The 24,810-nt window shown below is 37.4% G+C and overlaps 1 protein-coding gene across 1 annotated transcript in view; it reads right to left on the bottom strand.

Annotated features, from left to right (window-relative positions):
• LOC142337107 (uncharacterized) overlaps positions 1 to 24,810 on the bottom strand; it is an 84,976-nt gene that overhangs the window by 37,274 nt on the left and 22,892 nt on the right. Inside the window, exon 2 of the mRNA XM_075386198.1 lies at positions 63 to 243. Coding sequence (XP_075242313.1) covers positions 63 to 243 — 181 coding nt within the window. The remainder of the gene's footprint in view (positions 1 to 62; positions 244 to 24,810) is intronic.

Genomic DNA, 24,810 nt, shown 5'->3' with positions numbered 1-24,810 from the left:
AGCCGGCTCAGAAGTCGAGGCGGCTATTAATCAAAGAAATTAACCAAATTAGCGGATCTTACCCTCGGTATTTCGTTCAGGTAGTTACTGTATGCTTCAAATGCCTCCTTTCTTGAGATGGGGTTCTGTTTGTGGTTCTGCCACCAGGCCTTGTAATTCTGAGGAGAACCTCCTGTTCCCCGTTCCGATGATGACAGTCCAAGATCGCTCGCAACGACATCACTCTTGGCCGGGGTATCCAATCTGATAACAATTGACATTGACTGTACTGAGTATCATGCAAACGTACAGCCATCTTGAATCCAAAAAGTATCATTTCAATCTCTGAGAAGTTCATTTAAAAATTAAAAATAAGATACTAAAAAATAGTAATAAGATACTAATGCAACCTCTAATTGGTTGGCCTTCGATCAGGCTCTTGAAAAGAACAAATCTTGCTGGACCAAAAATCAATATCCAGAGGAATGGTCTTCAAAAATTGTGAATCAGACTCTAGAAAAAATAATAAGTGGCGGTAAAGACCAATTAAGAACAACACCAAAAGGGCATCAAAAAAGCAAGAAATCTAATGATAAGCCAACTATTTTTCTACAATACAGAGGCAACCTCACTCAAAACTTCGCAAGCAAATTGAAGAAACTATGCGAATTGCAAGTAGTTTTTACAACGCGAAAATTAAGATCGTGCCTCCCCACCTTGAAATCATCCTTTGATAGAGATCTGAAATCCCACGTGGTATATGAAATTAAATGTAATGGATGCGGATCCATCTATGTTGGGCAAACAAGCCGGCATGTTACCACAAGGATAACAGAACATCAAAAGAAGGATTCACAGGTGGGTCAACATCTAGTTGAATGTCGTGGCGCCACGAATGACATTGAATGGAGAATTCTGGACGCCTGTCGGTCAGTAGAAAAACTAATGATCATTGAAGCTATATATATCAGCAAGCTGAAGCCGGCACTAAACACACGCGACGAATATAGGGGGAGGGAACTCACGCTAAAATATTAGTTCAAATCATATTTTTGACTAAATGAGAATGCATAGGGCAAAAAACATTTTGTGCATGACAAAACGAAATTTGCAAAACCTCCACAAGAGGGATACTTATGGTTAGGGCAAATTCGGAATAACCCTAAAAATACAAGAACATGGACAAAACCGAAAAATCCGGAATAGGAATGTTTTTAAGTAAATTGATAACAGATGTAAATATGTGTTGTAAATAGGCTAAATATTGTATATAAGGAAAAAATTTTCGATTGAATTTTTTAGAATGTTTCCTAGAATTGTTTTAATTGTCATCTCAGACAAATGTAAACACATATTCATTTTATCTTTTAACAATTTGTAAAACAGTTTTAACCTGACGATGAACGTAAAGTTCGAAAACGTTTGTTTTAAGTATTGGAAGTAATTTTAATTTGACAAATTGGTTTCTTTTACACTAAAAAATAACTCGACTGAAATTAAACATCTATTAACGACAAGTGATAATCTCATAAAACTTGAATACCAAGTATCTCAATAATGGCCGATTTTAATCTCTATAAAAAAGTAACCAAAATAATCACCAATTCGCGGGTAATTTTGGCGGGATATCGGCGCTTTTTGCCGTTTTTAACTGGTTCCTGGGTTGCATTCGAATAATTAAACAAAAAGAGATATATTTGTTAGATTAGATGAAAGAAAAAAAATTATTTCTCCAAAGAAATATTATACATTAAAAAATTAACAGATCATCTCGGAGAGGACGAGGCAATGTTGCCCTTTAGGTTCCTACCCTAGCTAAGTTTGAAAGCAATTTGCGACAAAAAGAACAATTTTTTAAAAATTATTCCATTTTCCAAGTTCCCTAACTCCTTCAGCTTTGAGAAATGCATTTTGATAATTTTTTTTGAGGGTGCTGCCACTGCAAAGCAGAGGCCGCTAGAAATTTTTGATCTATTCATTGTAGCAAAAATTCACATATCTTAATGCATCTTAAATCCTGGACAGCATCCACGCCTAAATAACAAAACTAAAAATTTCTTTTAAAAATCGAATTTACCGTTAACGCGTTATACAAAGAACCGACTCTCTCAGTTTATGATAAGGGCCTGTGATTTCTTTCGTTTTCATTTATTCAAATTATTTGTCAATGATTGCACTTTTACGTGGACTAATAAAAACTTTGACGCAACGGAAGGAAACAACGCCTTTAGGGCTTTTTTGCAGGACGGTTCTTTAGGTAAATTAATCTGGGTATTTCTAATGCGTCTTATTTCATTGTAGTATTTAAAAAACTATTCAATTTACAATCACTATGTATGGCCTTCATCGATTTTACAACAAATTTAAGCAATTCGAATAATAGTAGCTCATAAACAGTTAGTATCTTATTCCGCTCGAAATTATCCACCGTTGTTTTCCTATCCCGGAAATAAGAGAGCCTGTATTTTTTCATAGGATGACAGGTTTCAGGGAGAAATAGAATTAGAAGCACTTAATTTAAAATTTAGATGTAAACTTTTATCTACATTAACAAGTAGCTTCTTCGTGGCTAACGTCATAAATTTTCATCACGTCCTGTTGCAGTAACAATTGGGTCGTCAGAAAACAGAATGACGTCTAGGTTGGGACAGGCACGCGGTAGGTTGTTATCATAAATGATGAATAGCAATGAACACATGCTGATGAGCTACCGTTGTCTGTTAAAAATTGTTTCCGATCGATTAAAATGAGTTTTACTGCTCAGTTGCAATTCCTTCAAATCCATAGCTAGCAAGTTTACTTAGCAAAATAAAAATGGTCTCCGGTATCGAATGCCTTACGAAGGTCCAAGAAAAAGAATGTGACAACTTTTTACCTTTCAATCGCAAGTTTTCAGTATATGGTACCAATGCGTTAACAGTGGTATGTTTTTCACGGAAACCATATTTTTTACAATAAAGCATACGAAATCTTTTGAAGTAGTTATATATCAGTTCGAATATTGCCCTTTCAAAAACTCTGCAAAACAAGTATAAAAATATTTGGACGATTATTGTCTTCTGTTTTTGTTCCAGCTTTGTGAAGCGGATTAAATAAGGCATTTCTCCGATCAGTAAGAAAGCCTCCGCGCTGAATTGATTGGTTGACTAACATTGTAAATATTGGTACGATAACCTTTTAGGAAATTTTAACAATTGCATTAGATATATGATCTATCCTTGAAGAATGTCTATTAACCTATTTTCCAATGACAATGGCAACTTCTTTCGCACCTATGGGATTCAAGTATATCGAGTGTGGAAAACTGCAGTTTGATTTCATTTACACTGGGAAGATATTTGTTGACATTATAGCAGCCGCCGGTGCGCAATATGTATTATCTTTTGTAATTGAGCGTGGTACTTGTTTAAAATACAAGGATCGAAGTTTAATTAATAAGTAGATAAAAGCAGAAGAGAATGGTTTCAAATAAATGAAGATCGAATTGAGTGATTAAGTGTGAAGGTAGGTTTAGTGTTCAATGAATGAGTTTTATCCTCAGTTTTGGCCGTACCCAATATCGGTTCTATCACCGTGGTAAATTAACCAAGTAAATACTGATATGTCACAATTGTTAGTATTGCTCGAAGCGCAAGCTTTGTCTATTTCAATCAGTCGACACCTATCAAGATTGTGTCAGTCATTAATCAAGTAATAAAGTAAAATTTAAACTAAATCTTTGACCTTGAAAACCAAGGTTTTCAGTACACCTTTTTTTACATACGTGTGACACTTACACTGCCCCTCTCTCAATAAGAATAGAGTGTGCCACTCACTCACATAAAATCAAACAATTTTTACAACTCTTGATTCATGAACGTTTTAAAATACAAAAAGTTTGTACTTTTCATATAAAAAGTTTAGGTATCAGTTTTCGTCTTTCATGACTTTCTCCGCCTCGTCCAGCCCGAAATTGTTGTACGATTCTCGCGCCCCATCGTTCATCAGTATTTGGTATGCTCGATTAATAGTCTTGAAAAATTCCTCGTCTCCACCAGCATCAGGGTGCGTCAACAAGTTCATTTTGTGGTAGTGTTTTTTGATCTGATCTTTTGAAGCAGAACTTTTTACCAACAAAATCTCGTACAATGTCGCAGGCCGATTCAATACATTTTTTTTTCGAATCTCGAAAAAACACTTTTCTGTGGCCTTCGTTTTGGTTTTCTCGTTCTTCAAAGAATGCTTTTGTCTATCAATTATAGTGTCTTTCCTTCGGCACTCACTCGCCAAGTAATGGCTATAGTTTTCCAACTGCTGAAGTTCTGACCTCAGTTGGTCATTCCCTTTCTCTATTTTCTCCATGACTTCGCTCTTTTTATCAGTATTGACTTTTAAACCGGCCAACTCCTGCTTAAATAAGTCGATTGACTGCTCTTGTTCGGCATTTCTAGCTGCCGCCGCCTTCAGGTTATCTCTTAGCGCCTCACACTCGGCGCTCAGTTTTCCCAATGCTTCTCTTGTTGCCTCTTTGGCTTTGTCGCAATGTTTGTCTAGTTTTTGTCGAAGCTCGACAAGATCCTTTTGGAGTAAAGAGTTTGTACTTTTCAATTTCTCTAACTGCGAGCACTGGTTTTGCAGTTCCACTTCAGTCTGCAGAGCCCGGGACCGAATATTGGCGGTGCCAGAAGTTCTAGTGTAGACACCTTCCGAGTCCGTGACAGACAACATTCCACTCGGTACACTCCCGAGGAAATCTTCGAAATAAATTTCCACAACTCTGGCAAATAGTACATATATTCACCAATTTGTGGGGTCTCACTGCCTGCTATATTTAATAGAAACCATTTTTGCTTCTAAAATTTTTCAATATTTTCAGTCTTGATCTCAAGAATTTTCCCTTATTTTTATTGGTCTTGACCTCAAGACAACTCTTTTTTTTGGTCTTGAACTCAAGACAACTCATTTTAATTTTTTTTGGTCTTGAACTCAAGACAACTCATTTAAATTTTTTTTTGGTCTTGAACTCAAGACAAGTCATTTTCAATTTTTTTCGTCCTGAACTCAGGACAGGTCATTTTCATTCATTTTTCTTGGTCCTGAACAGAAGACAAGTCATTTTCATTTTTTTTGGTCTTGAACTCAAGACAACTAATTTTCATTTTTTTTTCACAACCGACTCTTTCAAGGACTCTTTCTTTTCAATCATTTTCTTTTGCTATCGGCGCTCATTAAATAAATTGAGTAGTTGATTATACATACGTGTTTCCGTTACAGGGTCGGGATTCCGCAACAGTTGTTGCCAGGAGGCTCCATTAATGACTAATCCTAAATAGATGAACAATTTAGGAAAATTTTTCACATTGGAATATGAGGTATACTTCTACGACTGACACAGCAATGTCCTTAGCTTTAAATCAAACGTATAAGATTTCAGTTTTTAAGTTAAAAAAAATTGTTAATTCATTGGTTAAAAAAAATTGTTTTGGAACTGAGCGTTCCAATGAATAAAATTTTCATGACTGTACTTTCCATCCGAATCACGGAATGCTGATAATTCATTTACTATTATGACGAATTGATCGAGCAATTTGACTCTGTTTTACGTCTGATATGGCAAAAAGGCTGCGATGCAGGTTTTCATCACTTACATTTAAGTTATTATTCATCGACCACTGATATATCTCACGATTGAGTTTCTTCAGCGTTTCTCCATACTGTTGAAAACTGCCGTCTTCTAATTTGACAACGTTTGGGTACAGCGGGTTGCATGCAGCGATTTTAAAATTATGATACAAAATTTTTGTAATAGGGTCTATATATCTAATAGAAGAAAAATTCTGACCCTCTACTAACACAGGAACTTCTTCTGTGCAAAAAGGAAGTTTAGTTATTGTTGCTACCATCTTTACACATTTATGAATATATAACACAGATCCTGCTCCTTCGACGTGAGTTCCTTTCTCGAAGAGCGTTACCGATGGACTAACAATATTTTTTGATATTTTAATTAAAATTTGAAATTTTAGTCGTTGAATCTCGCATTGGAGCGTTCTAATTTTCATTAAAAAATTTCTCTCTCCTTGAGAAGTTTGAAATTTATGGTTTCAACAACGCTTGAAAGAAACATTTCCATGGTTGTTTTAAGATTTCCAGTTTTCAGTTCTGAACTTTCCTCGGAGTAAAAAACACCTGGAACTCTGGTTGTTTTCACCTGCTGTCCACACAAACAAACTGCTTTTTCCTCTAAGATTTCTAATGCAAAATCCTCATATTTGTTTTCGTGTAAAAGTTTTGCGCTGATAAAAGTGGGCGTGTTGTTACCGAAAATTTTTACAAGGTCCTCCTTATTAAAGTGTTTGATCGTTTGACATGTTTCCTCACCTTGATTTTCAAAAAAATAGTTTACTAAGTCGTCTTCAAAATATGTGGTTTTGATAAAAAACAGTTTTCGAGAAACCTAGGGGATCCTTAAAGCTTAAGAGGTCTCTTTGTATCAGCTTTTCCCAAATTGTTTTGATGTAAAGTTTTGCACTGATCATCACATTTCCAATAATTTTTACTCCTGTAGGTGAAACCCACTCTACAGGCTCAGCATACATAGCACCTTCACGATTTTTTTTCATGAAGCTCTGGCTATGTTCCTCGGCATAAGTAGTTTCACTTGCTCGTTGTATAATCTTTTCCGTTACTGAATTGTAGACTTTAGAGGTTTTATCACCAAAACCTGGTAAAACAAAGTTTTTGTTTTGCCAAATGCTCCTAAAGGTTCCCTCGTTTAATGGATATATGGATTTTAGGAGTCTTGAGTTTTTGGTAATAGAGACAACATCGTCATATACATAGCTCTTTTTAAGTGCAGACACAGTATATGCCACTTCATACATGCAAAATCTTAATTTTATCTCGGGCTGAACCTCAGCATATATCAAACTACCTTCTTCTATTGTTATCGATACTCGAATTTTGTTATCACAATTTGTACTGTGATCCAGAGAATATATTTTTGTTGATACGATATTGTCAAAATCACAGCCGTATAATTCAATACAAAGTGAAGGAGAAGCAAAAATGGCTAGCAATGCCAGATACAAACATAGTGATCTTCCATCACACGATGCTCCAGACGAACTCGTCTTTCTTTTCGATTCCATTCTTTCTTTCTGGATTTTCCTGAAATAAAAACATCATCAGTTTCCTGGCTGCTAAAGTACTCCTCATCTTGCTCGGTAAAGTAATTTTTTAATTTCTCAGGCACCAATTTTAATCGACTGCTAGACCTTGCAGCCATTTTTGGTGCCTTGGGATTACTATTAATCTTTTCTTCAGTACTTTTTGTTTTACTACTAGATTCCTGTTGCTTTTTTTCTGGTTTTCGAATTTTTGTTTGTGCTGGTTTTTTTTCAGTGTACTCTGTAGCTTTTGATAAAGTTGCAGCTCCTCCCTCGGGAACATTTTGTGCTTTCTCTTGCCCTTTAGGGGTTTCTTGCTCTGTAGCTTCATTCTCAGACGTTTCAATTGTAACATTTAGTGAATCGTTAGCATCCTCAGCTTCGGATTGATTTTCTTTGTTTAGATTGCTTTCACTGTCTGTTGATGATTCTATTTCAATTATATCGCCATCGTCTGAGCTGTTCAAATCGCTATTTTTCTGTCTTCTGCTCCTTAATGGTTGTTTTTCGTTTCGCCTGAGGCCCTAGTTGTGAATGGTTTTTCTCGTGTTTTACATTTCTACAGTCGGTCATAATGGACCTTGATAGCTTTCCTCGTCTTTTTATCTTCTACTTTGAAATTCAAATCTTTTATAATTTCAAAAATTATGTATGGTCCTCTATAGAAAGAAGAAAATTTTCTTCTTTCTTCTTCTTTATTCGTTGGGTTGAAAACTAACACTTCTTCGCCAATTTTATAGCTCGGACCATACTTACTGCGATCATAATACGACTTCTGGCGTTCTTGTTTGACATCCATATACTCTCGCATCAACTGGTGCGTTTCCTGTGGTTTCTGTTCCATCGTGAAAACATAGTCACTTGGTGTTTCATATATTGTGGTCTGTGATGTGCTATAGATGCAGTCTATAGGTAGCGACAGTGGAAAACCCAGTACCACAAACTCTGGGCTGTATCTGGTTACACTATGAATTGATGATCGATATGCCATCATCGCTAAAGGTAGAAAATAGTCCACTCGTGTTGGTATTGTCCTATATATTTGGAGAGGCATTCCTCTATTGTTCGATTTGACCGTTCAATCATCGCGTTCCCTTGTGGGTGGTAGGATGTGGTTGATGTCCTCTGAATTCCTAGTTCACTGCAATGACTACGAAACAATTTAGACATGAAATTTGACCCTTGTTCACTGTGCAGTTTGACTGAACAGCCGAATCTTACTATCCAGTGTTCAACAAACGCTTTTGCCACAGTTTTTTGCCTCTTGATTGGGTAACGCTACGGCTTCGTACCACTTACTGAATTGATCACCGATAAGCACAATGTACTTGTTTCCCTGAGACTCGGGATGTGGACCCATGATATCAAGAGATACTTGCCAAAACGGATGACTAGGTTTCCATTTTGTGAGTGAATGCCGATGTTTCTGCTTAGTGCCTTTCATTTTTAGGCAAACGTCTCACCTTTCTATCCAGTTTCTTACGTCCCTTCTCTATGCACGGCCAATAAATCCTTTCGCAAGCTCTTTTATACGTTTTCCCTATACCAAGGCGTCCTGCGCTAGGCGAATCATGCAACAGCTCAAGAACGTTGGACACTCTAACCCAGGGTACCAGCATTTGGTAAACAGTTTCAATGTTAGGTTCTGTTTGCTGTTTTCGATACAAAATCCCTTCTATGAGAAAAAGATTTTTATACTGAACCCAGTATTTCCATAACTCCTTTGACGCTCCGTTTTTCATTTGCCGTGGTTCGGGTTGTTTTGTTTATGACCCATGAATATACTTCTTTGAGTATTTTGTCACTTTGCTGCGAATCTCGCAGTTTTACTGTCTTTAGTTTGTGTAACTGCCAACCTCGACTACTATAGTTGGTATCGTCTTGCTCTACGTCTAGCGCAATATCGTTAACGAAAGCTGTTTGTTCCTCATCTTCTGTGTTTATGCGCGAAAGACAGTCAGCGTGTGGGATTTTCTTTCCTGCTCTATGCTTGATGTCAAAATTAAATTGCCCAAGTTTCTCTATCCATCTTGCAACCCTACCGTCTGGTTATTTAAAACTATAGGTCCACACGAGAGCCCTGTTGTCCGTTATAATTAAAAAATGCTGACCAAGTAAATAGTTTTTAAAATAAGGGGTAAAATGAACTATTGCGAATAATTCCCGCTTAGTTGTTGAGTAGTTTCGTTGACTTTTTTTCAAAGTTTTGCTAGCATATGCAATAACTCTTTCCTCAGTTCATTGTTTTTGTTTTAGATTTGCTCCGATGCTTGTCAACGATGCATCGGTAGTTAATGTATATTTATCCCTATCGTTTGGATATCCTAAAACTGGGGCTTCCAAAAGCTTTTTCTTCAACTCTGCTACCGCACTTGTGCACTCCGTACTTTATTCAAATTTATTTGATTTATTTAGTAACCTGTAAAGAGGTTCTGCTGTTTTTCCGAAACCCGGAATGAACTTTCGATAATAGCCCACAAGGCCCAGAAAAGCCCTGACGTCTTTTAGGATTGATGGTTCTTTCATTTTTTCTACCGCTCTTATTTTCTCTGGGTCGACCACGACACCACTCTCAGATATAATATGTCCTAAAAAGCTGACGCGCTTTTGGAAGAAATTGCATTTTGATCTATTAATCTTTAATCCATTCTCCGATAAACGTTGGAGAACCAGCTCTAACCGTTTAAGAGGTTCTTTGAAATCTCTTCCGAAAAAGACAACGTCGTCTAGATAAACTAAAGCTACTTCGTAGGAGAGACCAGCAAAAATTAATTCCATTAGATTTTGAAAAGCTCCTGGTGCAGAAACTAGTCCCATAGGGAGCCTTTTCAACTTATATAGGCCCAAAGGTGTTATAAAAGTTGTTACATTTTGACTCTCTTCTTCCAGCGCCCTTTGAAAGTATCCCGACAGAAGATCAATGTTTGAGAAGTACAAGTTTCCCTCCAGTGAATCAATAACCTCATTAATTCGTGGTAAAGGCCAGCATGTTTTCTCTATTTGTTTGTTTAGACCACGGTAGTCTACAACTAAGCGGTAGGTTCCGTCTTCTTTTGGTACCATTAATGATGGTGCTGCCCAATCAGAGTGTGTTGGTTCGATTAAGTCAACCCGTTCCAAGTCTTCAACAATTTTCTCCATGGCTTTTCTTTTCTCAAAGCTCATGCTGCCGTATGTACGTCTGAATGGCACAGCATCCTGTTTAATTTTTTTTATGATAATTTCGGGCGCAAAATCCAATATCATTTGAGTTTCGCGAAAATATCACTTCATATTTTGTGCAAAGTGACCTCACTTTTGTCGTTTCCCCACAAGACAAGCTCATTGAACTTGAGTTCACGTGTTTCTCAAAATCAAATTCATCCCTATGCTTTTTATTATTGTCAGGGTTATTTTATTGTACTCTTGAAATTTTTTCAATGTTTTCCGCACATTTGATTCTCGCATTTTTGTAAACTTTCTTTGGTTCTAATGTAGTGTTCAGAACTCGAATCCATACGACATCATCATGTCATTCAGCGAACTCGCTATTAATAAGTGTGATTTGTCTTCAAACTTTTTCATGGGTTTGAATATAATTTCTGTTTGTTGTGTTATGTTATCTTCTTCATCGATGATTTTGCAGTTGATGAAACCGTCGCAGCGACGAGGTAATTCGTGATCCTCAGCAGCAATTAAAAACAGATTTTTATTACTTCGTTGAGATGGGGACAATTGTAATGTTTTCCGAATTGCCCCGCAAAAAAGTTCGTTCTTTCTGAGATTTAAAATACAATCAAAATTGTACAAGAATTCCATGCCTAAAAAACAAGGCGTTATCTCAATTCTGTTCACTAAAACTTAACTGTTATTTCACATGTAAATTTCTGAAGTTGAACTTGAATATCTGCTGACCCCATTATAAGCATTTTCACGTTGTTGGCAGCTATTATATTTTTATTGCACATTCTGATTTGGCTGGGTTCCCCCAATTGCTTGTAGAGTGTGTCGTTTATAATATTAACACTACTTCCACTGTCAATTAAGGCCATTATCAATTTGTCTTTTATCATTATTTTTGCAAACAACGCCTCCACTGGGCTGTTTCCGCCACGCAAGGTTTTTACGTAGCAGGTTGAAAATGAAGCCCTGCCATTTCCAGCTAGTTCTCGTTTAAATACGGACAATTTCGTTTTAAGTGATTTGGGCTCCCAGATTGGAAACAATTTTTGCATTCCCTAGAAGCATGGTTTCGTTGACCGCAACAGCGACATTTTTCTTTCTCGAAACTCACCGCTGCCTTCGACTGCTCGGCACGACTCTCGTGCGATCAATCTCGGCTTCTGTTCTCACCTCCCGGTGTTAGCGAACGTGCTCTACTTTCGTAATTGTTTCGTCTATGCTCAGCGTTGCCTCTGGTATAGCTATTAGTACTTCAATTTCTATCTCCGCTCTCTCTTGAACTTCGCTCACTACCGCGCAGAATCTCTTTTGGCCGCGCAGAAACTTTTGATTCTCTTGCCTATTAGGTTGATTAGTCAGCAGTGTTCGCACTAAATCGTTAATCGAATTAAATAGTTGTGTGTTTTCATTCGACTGGATGGCAGAAACCCGCGGCTCATTATCCTCCTCCTCAATTCTCGTGACTGCTTCAATGTGTAGTGCTCTTTCTAAAGCTTTGTCTAAATTCATATCCGCGTCACCCAAGATCTTTCTTAGGTCGAGTCGCATCTGACTATTTTCTATGCTTTCGAGGAAGCCCCTCAAATTGAGATGTTCTCTCATCTCGTTAGACTCCTGAGGGTATGCTTTCAATGCTAAAGTTTGCAAATCACCGAGAAAACCTGTTAATTTTTCACCGGGCTGCTGGACTTTCCCAGCTAGCCTCCCCCGGAACACTACTGGATTCTCATTAAAATGTTGTCTGAAAGCCTTTACGGTCTCGTCATAACTCTTTCTAGTGTCCTCCGAAATTGTTCGATAGAAATCAATAGCCAACTTTTGTAACCTTAACGCGAAGTAATGCAGCCGTTCCGCAATTTCGGTCTCGGCGCCGTTTACTGTTTCTTTTCTTTGCCACTTTTGCAGTTGTGACAAGAGCTCAAAGTTTGTAAAATAACTTTCAAAATCATTTGATCCAGTAAATGGTTCCGGTAATAGCGTTTTTGAGGAGTGCTGCGCCATCCTTATTTTAATTAAAAGCTGTTGTTATTCAAAATATTTCAATAATTCTGTTCGAAACACGAACTATTTTTCCAACACTCTAGTTAATTGCTTTTAAATATGATTGAATATGTAATTCCCTCTTCAATAAATGCAAAAAAAAACTCGAGGTTTAATGCTTGAGTTTAAGTTAAATTAAGTCAAATTAAAATAATGATGTTTCTGAACGCTATTTCATTATCAAAAAAAACATGTACGCCCTGATTTATGCTATTCGAATTTTTAGGGAGTACTCACTTGAAAGTTCCAAGAGGGCAGTTGTTCGTGTCGAATCCCGACAGCAGTCCACAATTCCTCTTCAGGGTCGTGATGTTAAGACGTCGAACTCGAGTTTAAAAGTTGGTCTTCAAACACAAAAATAGATTTCTTTTGGACAACGCCAAATATTATTGGGTGGTGGTTATCTATTTACTTTTAATCTCCCTAGAAGCATGGTTTCGTTGACCGCAACAGCGACATTTTTCTTTCTCGAAACTCACCGCTGCCTTCGACTGCTCGGCACGACTCTCGTGCGATCAATCTCGGCTTCTGTTCTCACCTCCCGGTGTTAGCGAACGTGCTCTACTTTCGTAATTGTTTCGTCTATGCTCAGCGTTGCCTCTGGTATAGCTATTAGTACTTCAATTTCTATCTCCGCTCTCTCTTGAACTTCGCTCACTACCGCGCAGAATCTCTTTTGGCCGCGCAGAAACTTTTGATTCTCTTGCCTATTAGGTTGATTAGTCAGCAGTGTTCGCACTAAATCGTTAATCGAATTAAATAGTTGTGTGTTTTCATTCGACTGGATGGCAGAAACCCGCGGCTCATTATCCTCCTCCTCAATTCTCGTGACTGCTTCAATGTGTAGTGCTCTTTCTAAAGCTTTGTCTAAATTCATATCCGCGTCACCCAAGATCTTTCTTAGGTCGAGTCGCATCTGACTATTTTCTATGCTTTCGAGGAAGCCCCTCAAATTGAGATGTTCTCTCATCTCGTTAGACTCCTGAGGGTATGCTTTCAATGCTAAAGTTTGCAAATCACCGAGAAAACCTGTTAATTTTTCACCGGGCTGCTGGACTTTCCCAGCTAGCCTCCCCCGGAACACTACTGGATTCTCATTAAAATGTTGTCTGAAAGCCTTTACGGTCTCGTCATAACTCTTTCTAGTGTCCTCCGAAATTGTTCGATAGAAATCAATAGCCAACTTTTGTAACCTTAACGCGAAGTAATGCAGCCGTTCCGCAATTTCGGTCTCGGCGCCGTTTACTGTTTCTTTTCTTTGCCACTTTTGCAGTTGTGACAAGAGCTCAAAGTTTGTAAAATAACTTTCAAAATCATTTGATCCAGTAAATGGTTCCGGTAATAGCGTTTTTGAGGAGTGCTGCGCCATCCTTATTTTAATTAAAAGCTGTTGTTATTCAAAATATTTCAATAATTCTGTTCGAAACACGAACTATTTTTCCAACACTCTAGTTAATTGCTTTTAAATATGATTGAATATGTAATTCCCTCTTCAATAAATGCAAAAAAAAACTCGAGGTTTAATGCTTGAGTTTAAGTTAAATTAAGTCAAATTAAAATAATGATGTTTCTGAACGCTATTTCATTATCAAAAAAAACATGTACGCCCTGATTTATGCTATTCGAATTTTTAGGGAGTACTCACTTGAAAGTTCCAAGAGGGCAGTTGTTCGTGTCGAATCCCGACAGCAGTCCACAATTCCTCTTCAGGGTCGTGATGTTAAGACGTCGAACTCGAGTTTAAAAGTTGGTCTTCAAACACAAAAATAGATTTCTTTTGGACAACGCCAAATATTATTGGGTGGTGGTTATCTATTTACTTTTAATCTCTGTCGCCACTATAGCAGCCGCCCGTGCGCAATATGTATTATTTTTTGTAATTGAGCGTGGTACTTGTTTAAAATACAAGGATTGAAGTTTAATTAACAAGTAGATAAAAGCGGAAATGAATGGTTTCAAATAAATGAAGATCTAATTGAGTGATTAACTCTGAAGGTAGGTTTTTTGTTCAATGATTGAGTTTTATCCTCAGTTTTGTCCGTACCCAATATCGGTTCTATCACCGTGGTAAATTAACCAAGTAAATACTGATATGTCACAATTGTTAGTATTGCTCGAAGCCCAAGCTTTGTCTATTTCAATCAGTCGACACCTATCCAGAATGTGTCAGTCATTAATCAAGTAATAAATTAAAATTTAAACTAAATCTTTGACCTTGAAACCCAAGGTTTTTAGTACACTTTTTTACGTACGTGTGACATTCACAACATTTGCCCCAGGGAACTGTAGTATTCATGGAATGTTTCAGCGATATGGGCGACAGTGGACTCAGGCACACATCTCAGTTACGAATCAACCATTGGCAAAGTTCGGCTATAGGAGTTTTTACTACAAAGACCGTTTATTAGTTTATAGGTTTTCCTTGATTCACCAGTACACGATTTGTATGTTTCAGAATTTTCTTTTTAGTTCAGTTCATTTGTTTCACAAACTTATCCTTAACTGCTTAAAGCGACCTAGCAATTTCAAATCTTTTACTTTTTGCTTCCACTTCATGAGTTCTCAAACCAGTTTCAATGAGATTATTGAGCAAACTTATCCAGAATTTTTTAATTATTTAAAAAGGAAAAATTTTTTGTCCACTGAATTATTGTTATAAATGTTTCAAGTTCAGTCTATTCCGCTTTTAGAAAGAACAAATAGTCATTTACGGATTCTGGATTATTTCTAGAAATTTGGTGTTGCGAAAAGTATAGCCATTATTATCGTACTTCAAACCAAATGACTGTTCCAAGGTAATTGGGAAATTCATAACCATTAAAAGAAATAACATTCATATATAATTGTATTTTTTTTCGCTTTTAAATCATCAAAATTAAAGAATCCAGTTAACATAGTTGGTGTATTTGAAGAAAAATTTTCACTGAAAATGTTATCCAGCAGACCATTGAACTGCTTTTTGTTGAACTGTGGTGGGTTATATACAGTAGGCAATTTAATCTGACAACCGTTTTCAAAAAAGACTCCTACAGATAATCTGACTGCCTGTCCACAACCTGCCTGTCGTGCCGACACCTTTGTACATCGTTAGGGGGCAAGGAGGGGTATCGTTATTATCGTGGGAAAGGGCCAAGGAAGGCCAACTTTCCTGTGCAGTGGGTGCGTTGGAATGATTGTATTATGTCCAGTCAATTAGCTACCTCTAATGGTCTTTCCCATAAATCAATCACTTCGGTCCGTGGTGCTCTTACAGCGGTTGAAAATGATTAACCTCATCCGGCGCTACTTCACACTTGGGATAAGCGGTTATCAACATTGCTACAAATCCTATTCAAGTATGAGCGGATGGCAGTATCCAGTTCAGTTCTGCCAAACAGATACGTGCAATTCATTGCAGCGTTAGTTCATCCACTGCTATCTTTTGTAGAGGCCTGCCTAGCTTCTTGCTGTCTTTATTCAGCTGAGTATGGACCGTGTGCCGGTAAATGCTTTTGAGCGCATTTTTGTGTTGTGCAATTTTTGTGCTTTAATTTTTGGTGTATTGTTTCATGCCAAAATTAAAAAAGATGTAAGTATCATTTAGAGCACGTCTCATGGGACGGAAACTGGTTGCATAGGTTGTATTTTGATTGGCAATGGGGCTCTGACAACTGTCGGCCAGAAACTGCTGTGCTAAGAGGTAGCATCTCATTCTTTTTGTTAGTAGTTGATGTCAGACATTTTTCGTATCCAGTAATAGTGCGAGGAGCAATGTTTTCCTCTGTTTGCAGGTGGTTCAAGCTTGCATTGCTAATTGTGGAAGCCCAAATGGGAGTACCGAAGTTCCTACTGATATCTTTGAAAGTCTCTGAGAGCGTCTCTTGGGCAGCCCCAGTCGCTAACAGCAACCTATTTCAGCATGCTATTGTTTATTTCCCGTTTGGTGCTCCTCACGTGTTCTTCAAAAAAAATTATTTTCGCCAGTCATGTAAAAAATAATGGCCGTTAAAAATGCGCAAGCGCTTATGTTAAATGATTACTATTGTTTATAGAGTCTTTCCCATTATACCCCCCACGAATCTACAGCCCTACTTATCGCATTTTTACCTTGATTGGAGGGGGGTTTAACGTTTTCTGACCACAAAGCTGCAGGAGTCAAAATAGGGAAAATCAGTTTTTCTTTATTAATCAGAGGCATTTCATCAGGAGGAACATAAAATCTGATGAGACGGGCAAAGTGATCACTATTTATTGGAGTTCAAACGACGTTGTTAGAGCTTGAACACACGTTGAGAAAAGTAAACGCACAAAATTCAATTTTAAGTTGTATTTTGCTTGTTTCAGAAGAGATTTTGACTTAACAAATGGCCGTTTTTTTAGACTTTTATGTCAATCGAATGAAAAAATTACTCACCGAAGAAATTCAGATAGAATTTGGCTAGTTTTCCATCAGCAGCTGTACTTTTGTCTCAGGTGAAATCTATTTAACTGGCTCAAATAGTTGTTGAATTTACAATGCAAAATCTTTAAATTTTTGGCAATAAATCTGGGGGAAATCTGTAAAAATTTTTGGGAAAAATCTGGATTGTTTCTGTAAGAAAATCTGAGTTTTTTCAAAAATTGATCTAATAAACTTTTGATGATTATGAGGGGATTGAAATAGAAATCAAACGTAACGGCCAAAACTATGTCTAATTGGCCGCCAAAATTGGCAAAATATTATGTAAAAATTTGCATTTTGTGCGTTCATTTTTTGTCAACGAGCATAGACCACACTAAAAATTTAAAATGAAAACACATCTAGCACATTGCAGGAAAATAGCCGCTATTGATTCCCATAAACCCGATGGGGGTTGAAAGAACAGAACAAAAATTCAGTTATACAAAAAAGCTTGAATTGCCACCTATTTTGATGCCATTTCGTAATTGGACTAACTCCTGTTTCTAAATGAGAGGCTACAAAATCTAGTATAGAAACCAATAAGCATTAGAGATGGTACTTAAGCCCTAAAAGAACAAGGTTCAAGTAGCAGTCATTTAAAATTGGGTTTATCCTGTTTCTCTTTTATATCACTCTGCTGAACAACTGCTGTTGAAAAGCGCTTTCAGCAGAATGGATAAATAAAACTAGCCTAGAGAACGCAAAAATATTTCGATTGTATAATTAATTTAGACCAAAATGCGATCAAAAAAATTGAAATCAAATCGCCGCTTGTGAGTAAAATAAACCACAAGCAACAAAGCGAATTCTTGCTCAACCACTTTTTTTGCACTCTACTTTAAAACCACAGTAAAAAAATAACAGGCTTTAAAACCACTCGCTTTTCGATCAACTTCTTTTTCTAGTGTGACCAAAATCATCGTTAAAATTTTTTTTGGAAAATCATGGAAATGAGTTAACAGATCTAAAAAATGACAGCGTCCCAATAAAATTCAAAAATATGTCCGCTATATCATCTGGCTGAGAAAATGAGGGCGGCTTTTAAACGACCAAACCCATACCTAAGATTATCCACGTACATTTGTTGTTAAAGTTGTATTTTGTTTTAAAGAACTTCCAGTAGATGTCAATCAAACTTTTTTTTGCTCGGTAGTTGTGTTGAATTAGGAGGAAATTTGGAAAAGATGTTGTAAAGTTGTTTGGCTCTGTGAAGGAAGTTTTCATCAGCCTTCCTTAGACGTTTTTTGCTATTTTTAATTCCCCTCTTGCGCTTTGTCGAGTCTTTTGATATTCGAAGTTTACTTTGATGTCGAATTTTTTGTCAAGTAACGATAGTAAAAGTAGTAAATCGTGCATTTCGACATACAGGCTTAGGGGCAACAGTTTAAGTGCTATTAGCTTTTCTTTGTAGGTGCAGTTCCTTCCACTTTGTACCCATGAAGTTGTTTTTTTTGTAGGTTTTCAATTTTCTCCATCTGCTGTCTGTTTGCGAGCCAAGCCTGACAACAGTATAATATTTCGACACGACATAGCCAGTGTAGGCTTTCAGTATATTTTTAAATAAGGCGCTGTCGGTCATGCTTCATTTTATTTGGTAGAAGGCTTTTGTTGCCTTCGAAAACCGGTGATTACAGTTGCTATTCCAATTAAGATTTTTGGAGAGAGTCAAACCAATGTCCCGTTGACTATGAACTTCTCCTACCTCCTTATTTTTTAGTGAGGCTTTTTGTTAGCTTTTGAGAGAGAGAATTTTGCATTTTGATGCATTTAGTGTGATGTGATTTTGATTGCACCAGTTTTCGATTCCTTCCACGCTCTGTTTTAATTCTTCTTGATTTACGCTAATCAGTTTTAAATCGTCTGCGAAACCGAAATGTTCAGTGAGAGGAGTTTCTGATGGGAGGTCGTTTATGAAGATGAGGATGGGCAGAAGACCTAAAATTGAACCTTGAGGAACAGCGCTAGTGATTTCAAATTTTTCAGACATTGCATTATTAATCTCGACGCATTGTTTCCTTCTTTTAAGGTAGCTTTCAATCAGCTTTAAAGATTTCCCCCAGTTTCGAATAAATGCAGCTTTTCAATTAGCCTCTTGTGGAAAACATTGTCGAAGGCCTTTGCAAAGTCTAATTAGAGGACTGACAACTCTTTTTAGTTTTCACATCGTACAAAGTGTTTAGAAAAAGTAGTAGTTGAGTTGTAGCAGACCTCCTCTGTCTAAATCCAAATTGGTTTTCAAAAAGATTGTCTTTGCAAAGTGAGTATAATCGGTTGAAAATTATCCTTTCCAACAGTTTTGAGACAAAGCAGAAAAGACGTATGGATCTATAGCAGTTGACATTGGCTTTACTTACCTCTTTATATACTGGCGTGATTTGACTTAGTTTTCAGAGATTCGGGAAAATTCCTTTATCCAGGATTGTTTGGAAAAGGAATAGGAGAAACTTACTCAGAGTCTTAGCGCAATAATTTCTGAGGATAACATTTCCTAGGTTATTGGGGCCTGTTGAGTTGATCAGGTCTAAGTTTTGTGAGAGTTCTTCAATTTCCAGGCGCGAAGCTTTTATAAAGTTAAGTTCGCTTTTTGTGTAAATCAGTAGAGGTGGTTCTTTACTGTTATATACACTTTTTAAGAACAAATTGAAAAGGGTGGCATTTTCGCTGTCACCACTGGCTTTTTCATTACCGAACATGGTTTTTGCTGGCAAAACAGAGGAAATTCGGATAGTTTTCAGGTATTTTTGTATACTGAATGCTAAAACACCTGCTTATGAAAATTTGGTCTTCGAATATGTTTAGATCGATGTCCAGTTGTTTCAAAATCTGCTTTTCCAGCTTCTTCAGTTTGAGGAGTCTACTAAGATTCAAATTTTTTCAAGCTTTTTTGGTGTTCAACTGCTTCATCATGTAAGAAGTTTCTTTACTGGCCCAAGGAGGCAATGCTGCTCGATGTTTCGTTACTTTAGGAATGTTATTGTTGATATGGTGTTTAATCCATGTGTTCCATTGGTTTAAAAATGCGTCAACATTACTAAAATAGAAGGGTTTGAAAGCGTTTTCCTCAATGGCATGATTCAGTTTTTTACAGTCGGCTTTTTTAAAAGCAAATTTACGGCACATGTTTGAGTTTCTGACAACTGTACCGAGAGTCCGAATTGGTAGGTGATTTGAACACTGCTTCTTGTTTATCTCGAATCTCCTGTAAAGGTTGTGGTGTTGATAGCATTCTATCACTGGATGTGTTTTATTTGTGAGGACAACATATAGTTTGATTCTATCAGTTTCCCAATTTGTCCCTGAGAGGGTGATGTTGCCTACAATAAGAGTGAATTGAATCATTTCCTGACTTGTTAAGTTGCATAATTCAGTCAGTAGCATCAAAAAAATTTCAGTAGTCCATTGATAGTGCCTTCCGTAATGTAATACTTCCAAATTGTCATCATGAGTTAGTTTTAGGTTAATTGTCGTATTTGAAGACAGGAACTCGATTTGAATAGACCAAGCTCAATTTTACCACTATTTTCTAGTTACGGAGTCGTGAAACGTTCATGCGAAATTTTCAGTTCAGCACTAAAAACTCAAAGCATGAAGGAATTGCATGCGAAGGACAGCGCCAAGTTTCAATTTTGCAGGCCACGACCATAACGCATGCCTAAACATTTTTAAAATGAAACATTTGAGGTTTTCATACGGGCTCTAAGTCTACGATTGGGCTTTATGGGTTTATGTATCTAAAAAACCAAAGCGCTGCTGAGTCAAACCGCATTGCTACAGAGTCAAACCAAATGGCCAAAGATGCCAAATGCGATTCCAAAAGCTTCTGAAGTTATGTAAACGCAAAGCTCAAGATCAGAACAGGAATAAGTGGTTTGAGAGCAGAGAGTGGAGAGACAGTTTCAGACTAAGAAAAGGCTGAGACCTAACACTAGTATTTCTGCAGTTTGTTTGTTACAGAACAAGAAGAATCCCTGGAATTGGATGACAAATGTGCTTCTTTTGACCTGCTTACAGATGTGATTATCACTGAGAAAATGGTGTCCAAGCTTTCGGAGCTCGAAAGAAACAAGTCACCAGGTTTAGATTGAATTCATCCATACCTCTTGAAAGAGTTGGCTCGAGTTCTAAACAATCCACTGAAATTGTTATTTCAAAACTGACTCCCCTAGAGAAATGAAGGAGAACTCCCCTAGAAATGAAAGGAAGCAACAATTACATTTTTTTCGAAAAAGGAGACCGGAAACTTGTTGAAAATTACAGACCTGTTAGTCTGAATAGTATTGTTAGTAAAGTCATGGTAAAATAGTGCACCACCTTGCGCGAAATAACCTTATCTCCGACAGTCAATTTGGCTCTGTCAAAGGAAGATCCACCAGCCTCCAACTAACATCAGAGCTAAATGACTCGACAAAGATACTTGACAGAGGAGGTGGCATTGACTGCATCTATTGCGACCTGAAAAAAGCTTTTGACATACTACCTCACAAAAGACTCCTAAAAAAGTGCGGTCATACGGAATCAGAGCAAAAGTCCGTTAGTAGACCGAAAACTTTCTAGCTGACCGGAAACAACATGTCACGGTGAACTGCGAGAAATTGTCGAAACGCGATGTCAAAAGTGACGTGCCGCAAGGTAGCGTCCTATGATCAATCCTCTTTTTGATCTTCTTAAATGACCTACCAGATTGTGTTCGGAGCCGAGTATACATGTTTGCAGACGACACAAAGATTTTCAATGAAGTCAGCTGATTGTCGGACGGTCAAATGCTCCAGCAAAACCTGTTTGCCCTTGACAATTGCAGTGAGAAGTTGTTTCTTCCATTCCATCCGAAGAAAACCAAAGTCCTACATCTGGGCAAAAGCAGACTCTTTGGTAGGAAATATTGTGCTGAGAACGAACGTCCAGAGACGATCGAAGAAGGCATTACAGAAGTGGACCTTGGAGTTACGTTTGACCACGAGTTAAAGTGGAGAAACGAGTTAGCTCGTCGGCCTAATCAGGAGATCTTTCACCAGCTTAACTGTGAACCAATTCAGATACCTCTTCGGATCCTTGGCAAGGCTTCACCTCGAATATGCAACGCCAGCGTGGAATCGTGGAAGCAAAAAATTGATCAAAATTATCGAAAGTGATCAAAGTAGAGCTAAGTAAAAATCCCTGAACTGAAGGAACCCTTCATGCTAAGAATAGTCAAAACGTGGAATGAACTTCCTGAAGAAGTGATTGAATGCAAAAGTGTAAGTTCTTTCAAATCAAGAGTGGACAAATCCTGGAAAACGAAACGTTTAATTTTGTTCCAGAAAAAATTCTAATATCCTGTAGATACATGTTGCAGAAGAAGTCGCTAGGAAAAGAAGAGCTGTGAAAACGGGACTAGCTGCTCACAAAAAACTGACGATATCTAAACTTGTAGTTGAAACTATTGTTCTTATGTTTCCGAACTGACATAAAAATCTCATAGGCAATCCACATAGCTCGATGCTTTCTATGCATAGCTGTCTAATGGCTAACTCGTCTTGAAGAAATTACGTATAAACACTACAAATTTCGCTAACAAGCGCTTCAATACATTCTCAAGAGCGAAAATAATTTTTTTAGGTTGCACATATATAACGACTTTTATATGTTTATCAACTGATGTGGCTGCCGCTGTGTGGCCTCGTCCATTTGACAAATCACAAAACACAGACAAAGTACTTTTCATAAACAGAAAGTGGAGTGCACAAGCTTTTTGAACATAATCGGACACTTTGAAATTGTACAGATTTAGTGGAAACAAAAAAATGCAAATTCAACCCACTGGAATAAGGAAAAAAGATTGTTGATATTAGTCCATCACAAGCAAAAGAGAAGTTTTAAAAAAGTAAGCTCATTAATTCATACTTGATCAGATAGATTGAAACTAAGCTATGCAAAAGCCAGCTTAAAGAGTACTAGAAGCAACCTATACCTCAAAAAACAATCAGGAAAAAACCACAAGAAATGAAAAACATCAATCAGTCCATAAACGTTTCAGCGAAACCTGAAGTTTTCTAATTCCCTATTGAAATGCAGTCATTGACGATGAAATAATCCAAACACAGCTGAGATAAATCTTTAGTAAAATTATTGAACCTAAATTTCAACAATTCATTATGTCGCAGCATAGCAACCTGATGTCGTGCAATGCAATCATCTTCGTTTGATGCTCTCCACTAGTGATGACATCATCACTCATCGTAAAACTCTTTTCTCGCGCAACAAAAAAAATTTGTCTAGTCACCTGCCCTAGCCGACACGGAAAAAGATTCGTCTGGATAGACGAGCTAGATTTTGTCGATCATATCATTACCCAGATTAAATCAGCCAAAAGAACGATTGCCGTAACGAAAGAAAACGAATTTTCAACATCACAGTAGAGATTCTCAGCTCTATTTACAAGTCGGTCATTTGACCCCATCCTGAATATTGCAATCAAGTTTGGTACCCGCACATGAGAAAACATGTCAACTTGATCAAAAAATCCGGAGGAGTGCCACGAAATTAGTCAGCAAATGAGGAAATTGGACAAGGAATCGAAAATAAGGGTACTGAATCTTCCAACACTTGCTTATAGACGAAAATGAGGCACCATGACAGAAGCGTACAAGCTAACAAACCAGTTTTACGATAGCAGTTCATGTGACAGATTGTTTGAGCCTAACGCCAAAATCTCTAGAGGAAACCAGAAAAAAGTGAAGTCGAAAAAAACAAAAATTGAAAGCAGAAGGAACTGCATCACTGTGCGAGCGGTTGCAGACTAGAACAATCTGCCAGAAGAGGTTACGTCCAGGCCCAGTCTAAACATCTTTAGAGACTAGACAGGCACTGGGTTGACCTCCGCACAATCATTTGAGATGTGGATGTCACGATGGAGGTAGTCCCACAGGCAACGCATGCCGACCAGAAAAGCTGACTTGACCAGACCTTATTAACAAGCAGTGAGACCTGTTGGGCATTTCGTAAATTTGATGAGGTTTCCCTGGCTTTCGTTTATTTTCACTAAAGAATTGACATTAGCAAAAAATTTATGAAATCATTTAAGAGCGTATGGCATTGCCTTAGCTTGCTCTTCAACATATTCAAAGTAATCCTGTCCGTCAAAACCAAACACCACAGAGCATTGCAAACTCGGATAGAGCCAGCAGAATCTTGTATCAAATCTTTTATAATAGTTGCATATTTTGAATAAAAAGCTGGTTTGAACAAACAAATTTAATTGAGAAAAAAGCTCCCACTCCAGGGAAAATTGTATTCGCTATGACGGACGGCAACCAGGTCAGGTAAAAGTTGAAACCTAGTGACCGTAAAAGTAGAAACCAAGTGACCGTATTTTATCAAAAGTGCAAATATACTAGGAAAAACTCCTAATTTCTCTCCTATACCTCCCAACATTCACCTTAGAATTGAACAACTAATTGTAAATTTGTTAAAACAGAATTTTCCGAGCACTATTTTCTAAGTGGTTTTCACAATCATATGCTAATCTCTGCAGATTTTGTGCATTTCACGCCGAGAAACTATCAGTAACTCCAACTCCAGCCACCGGGTGTCTCAATCCTTTACTTCCTGAACAATTAGCTCACCACGTATATTTAATGATCTATTCGACAAGATTCAATTCAGATTTCAAAATTAAACGTCAAATCTTTTCCGTTTATACCCCCCTTACGTTATGAAACCCCCCGTCCGTTAGAGCACGTGCCATTGCGTAGTAATTAACAATGTAAAAATATGACATGTGCTTCTGGGGAAGGCAAATAGTTTGCACCTAGTAAAGTGTGGGGGCGCAAACAGAAAAGATCCTTTAAAGTCTAGTCTCGATACAATCTTTCTGTTTAAAGAAAAATTAAACCAGTGCACATACCGTTATCAATAACGGTATCGACCTCAATAGACTCTTAAAGAAACAAAAGAAGCCGATCAAGCCACATCGAAAAGCGAAACGACACAAACTGGAAGAAACTCAGGTCATTGAAAAATTTATAGTAAGTTTTTGTTAAAAGATTGGATTTAAATGTCCAGGCGTTGAACAAAACTTTGTAT

The sequence above is a fragment of the Convolutriloba macropyga genome, chromosome 3, assembly GCF_964194025.1.
Source record: "Convolutriloba macropyga chromosome 3, txConMacr16.3, whole genome shotgun sequence".
Taxonomy (NCBI): Eukaryota; Metazoa; Xenacoelomorpha; order Acoela; family Convolutidae; genus Convolutriloba; species Convolutriloba macropyga.
The sequence above is the reverse complement of the archived record's forward strand: the minus strand, read 5'-3'. Positions and strand labels throughout refer to the sequence as shown.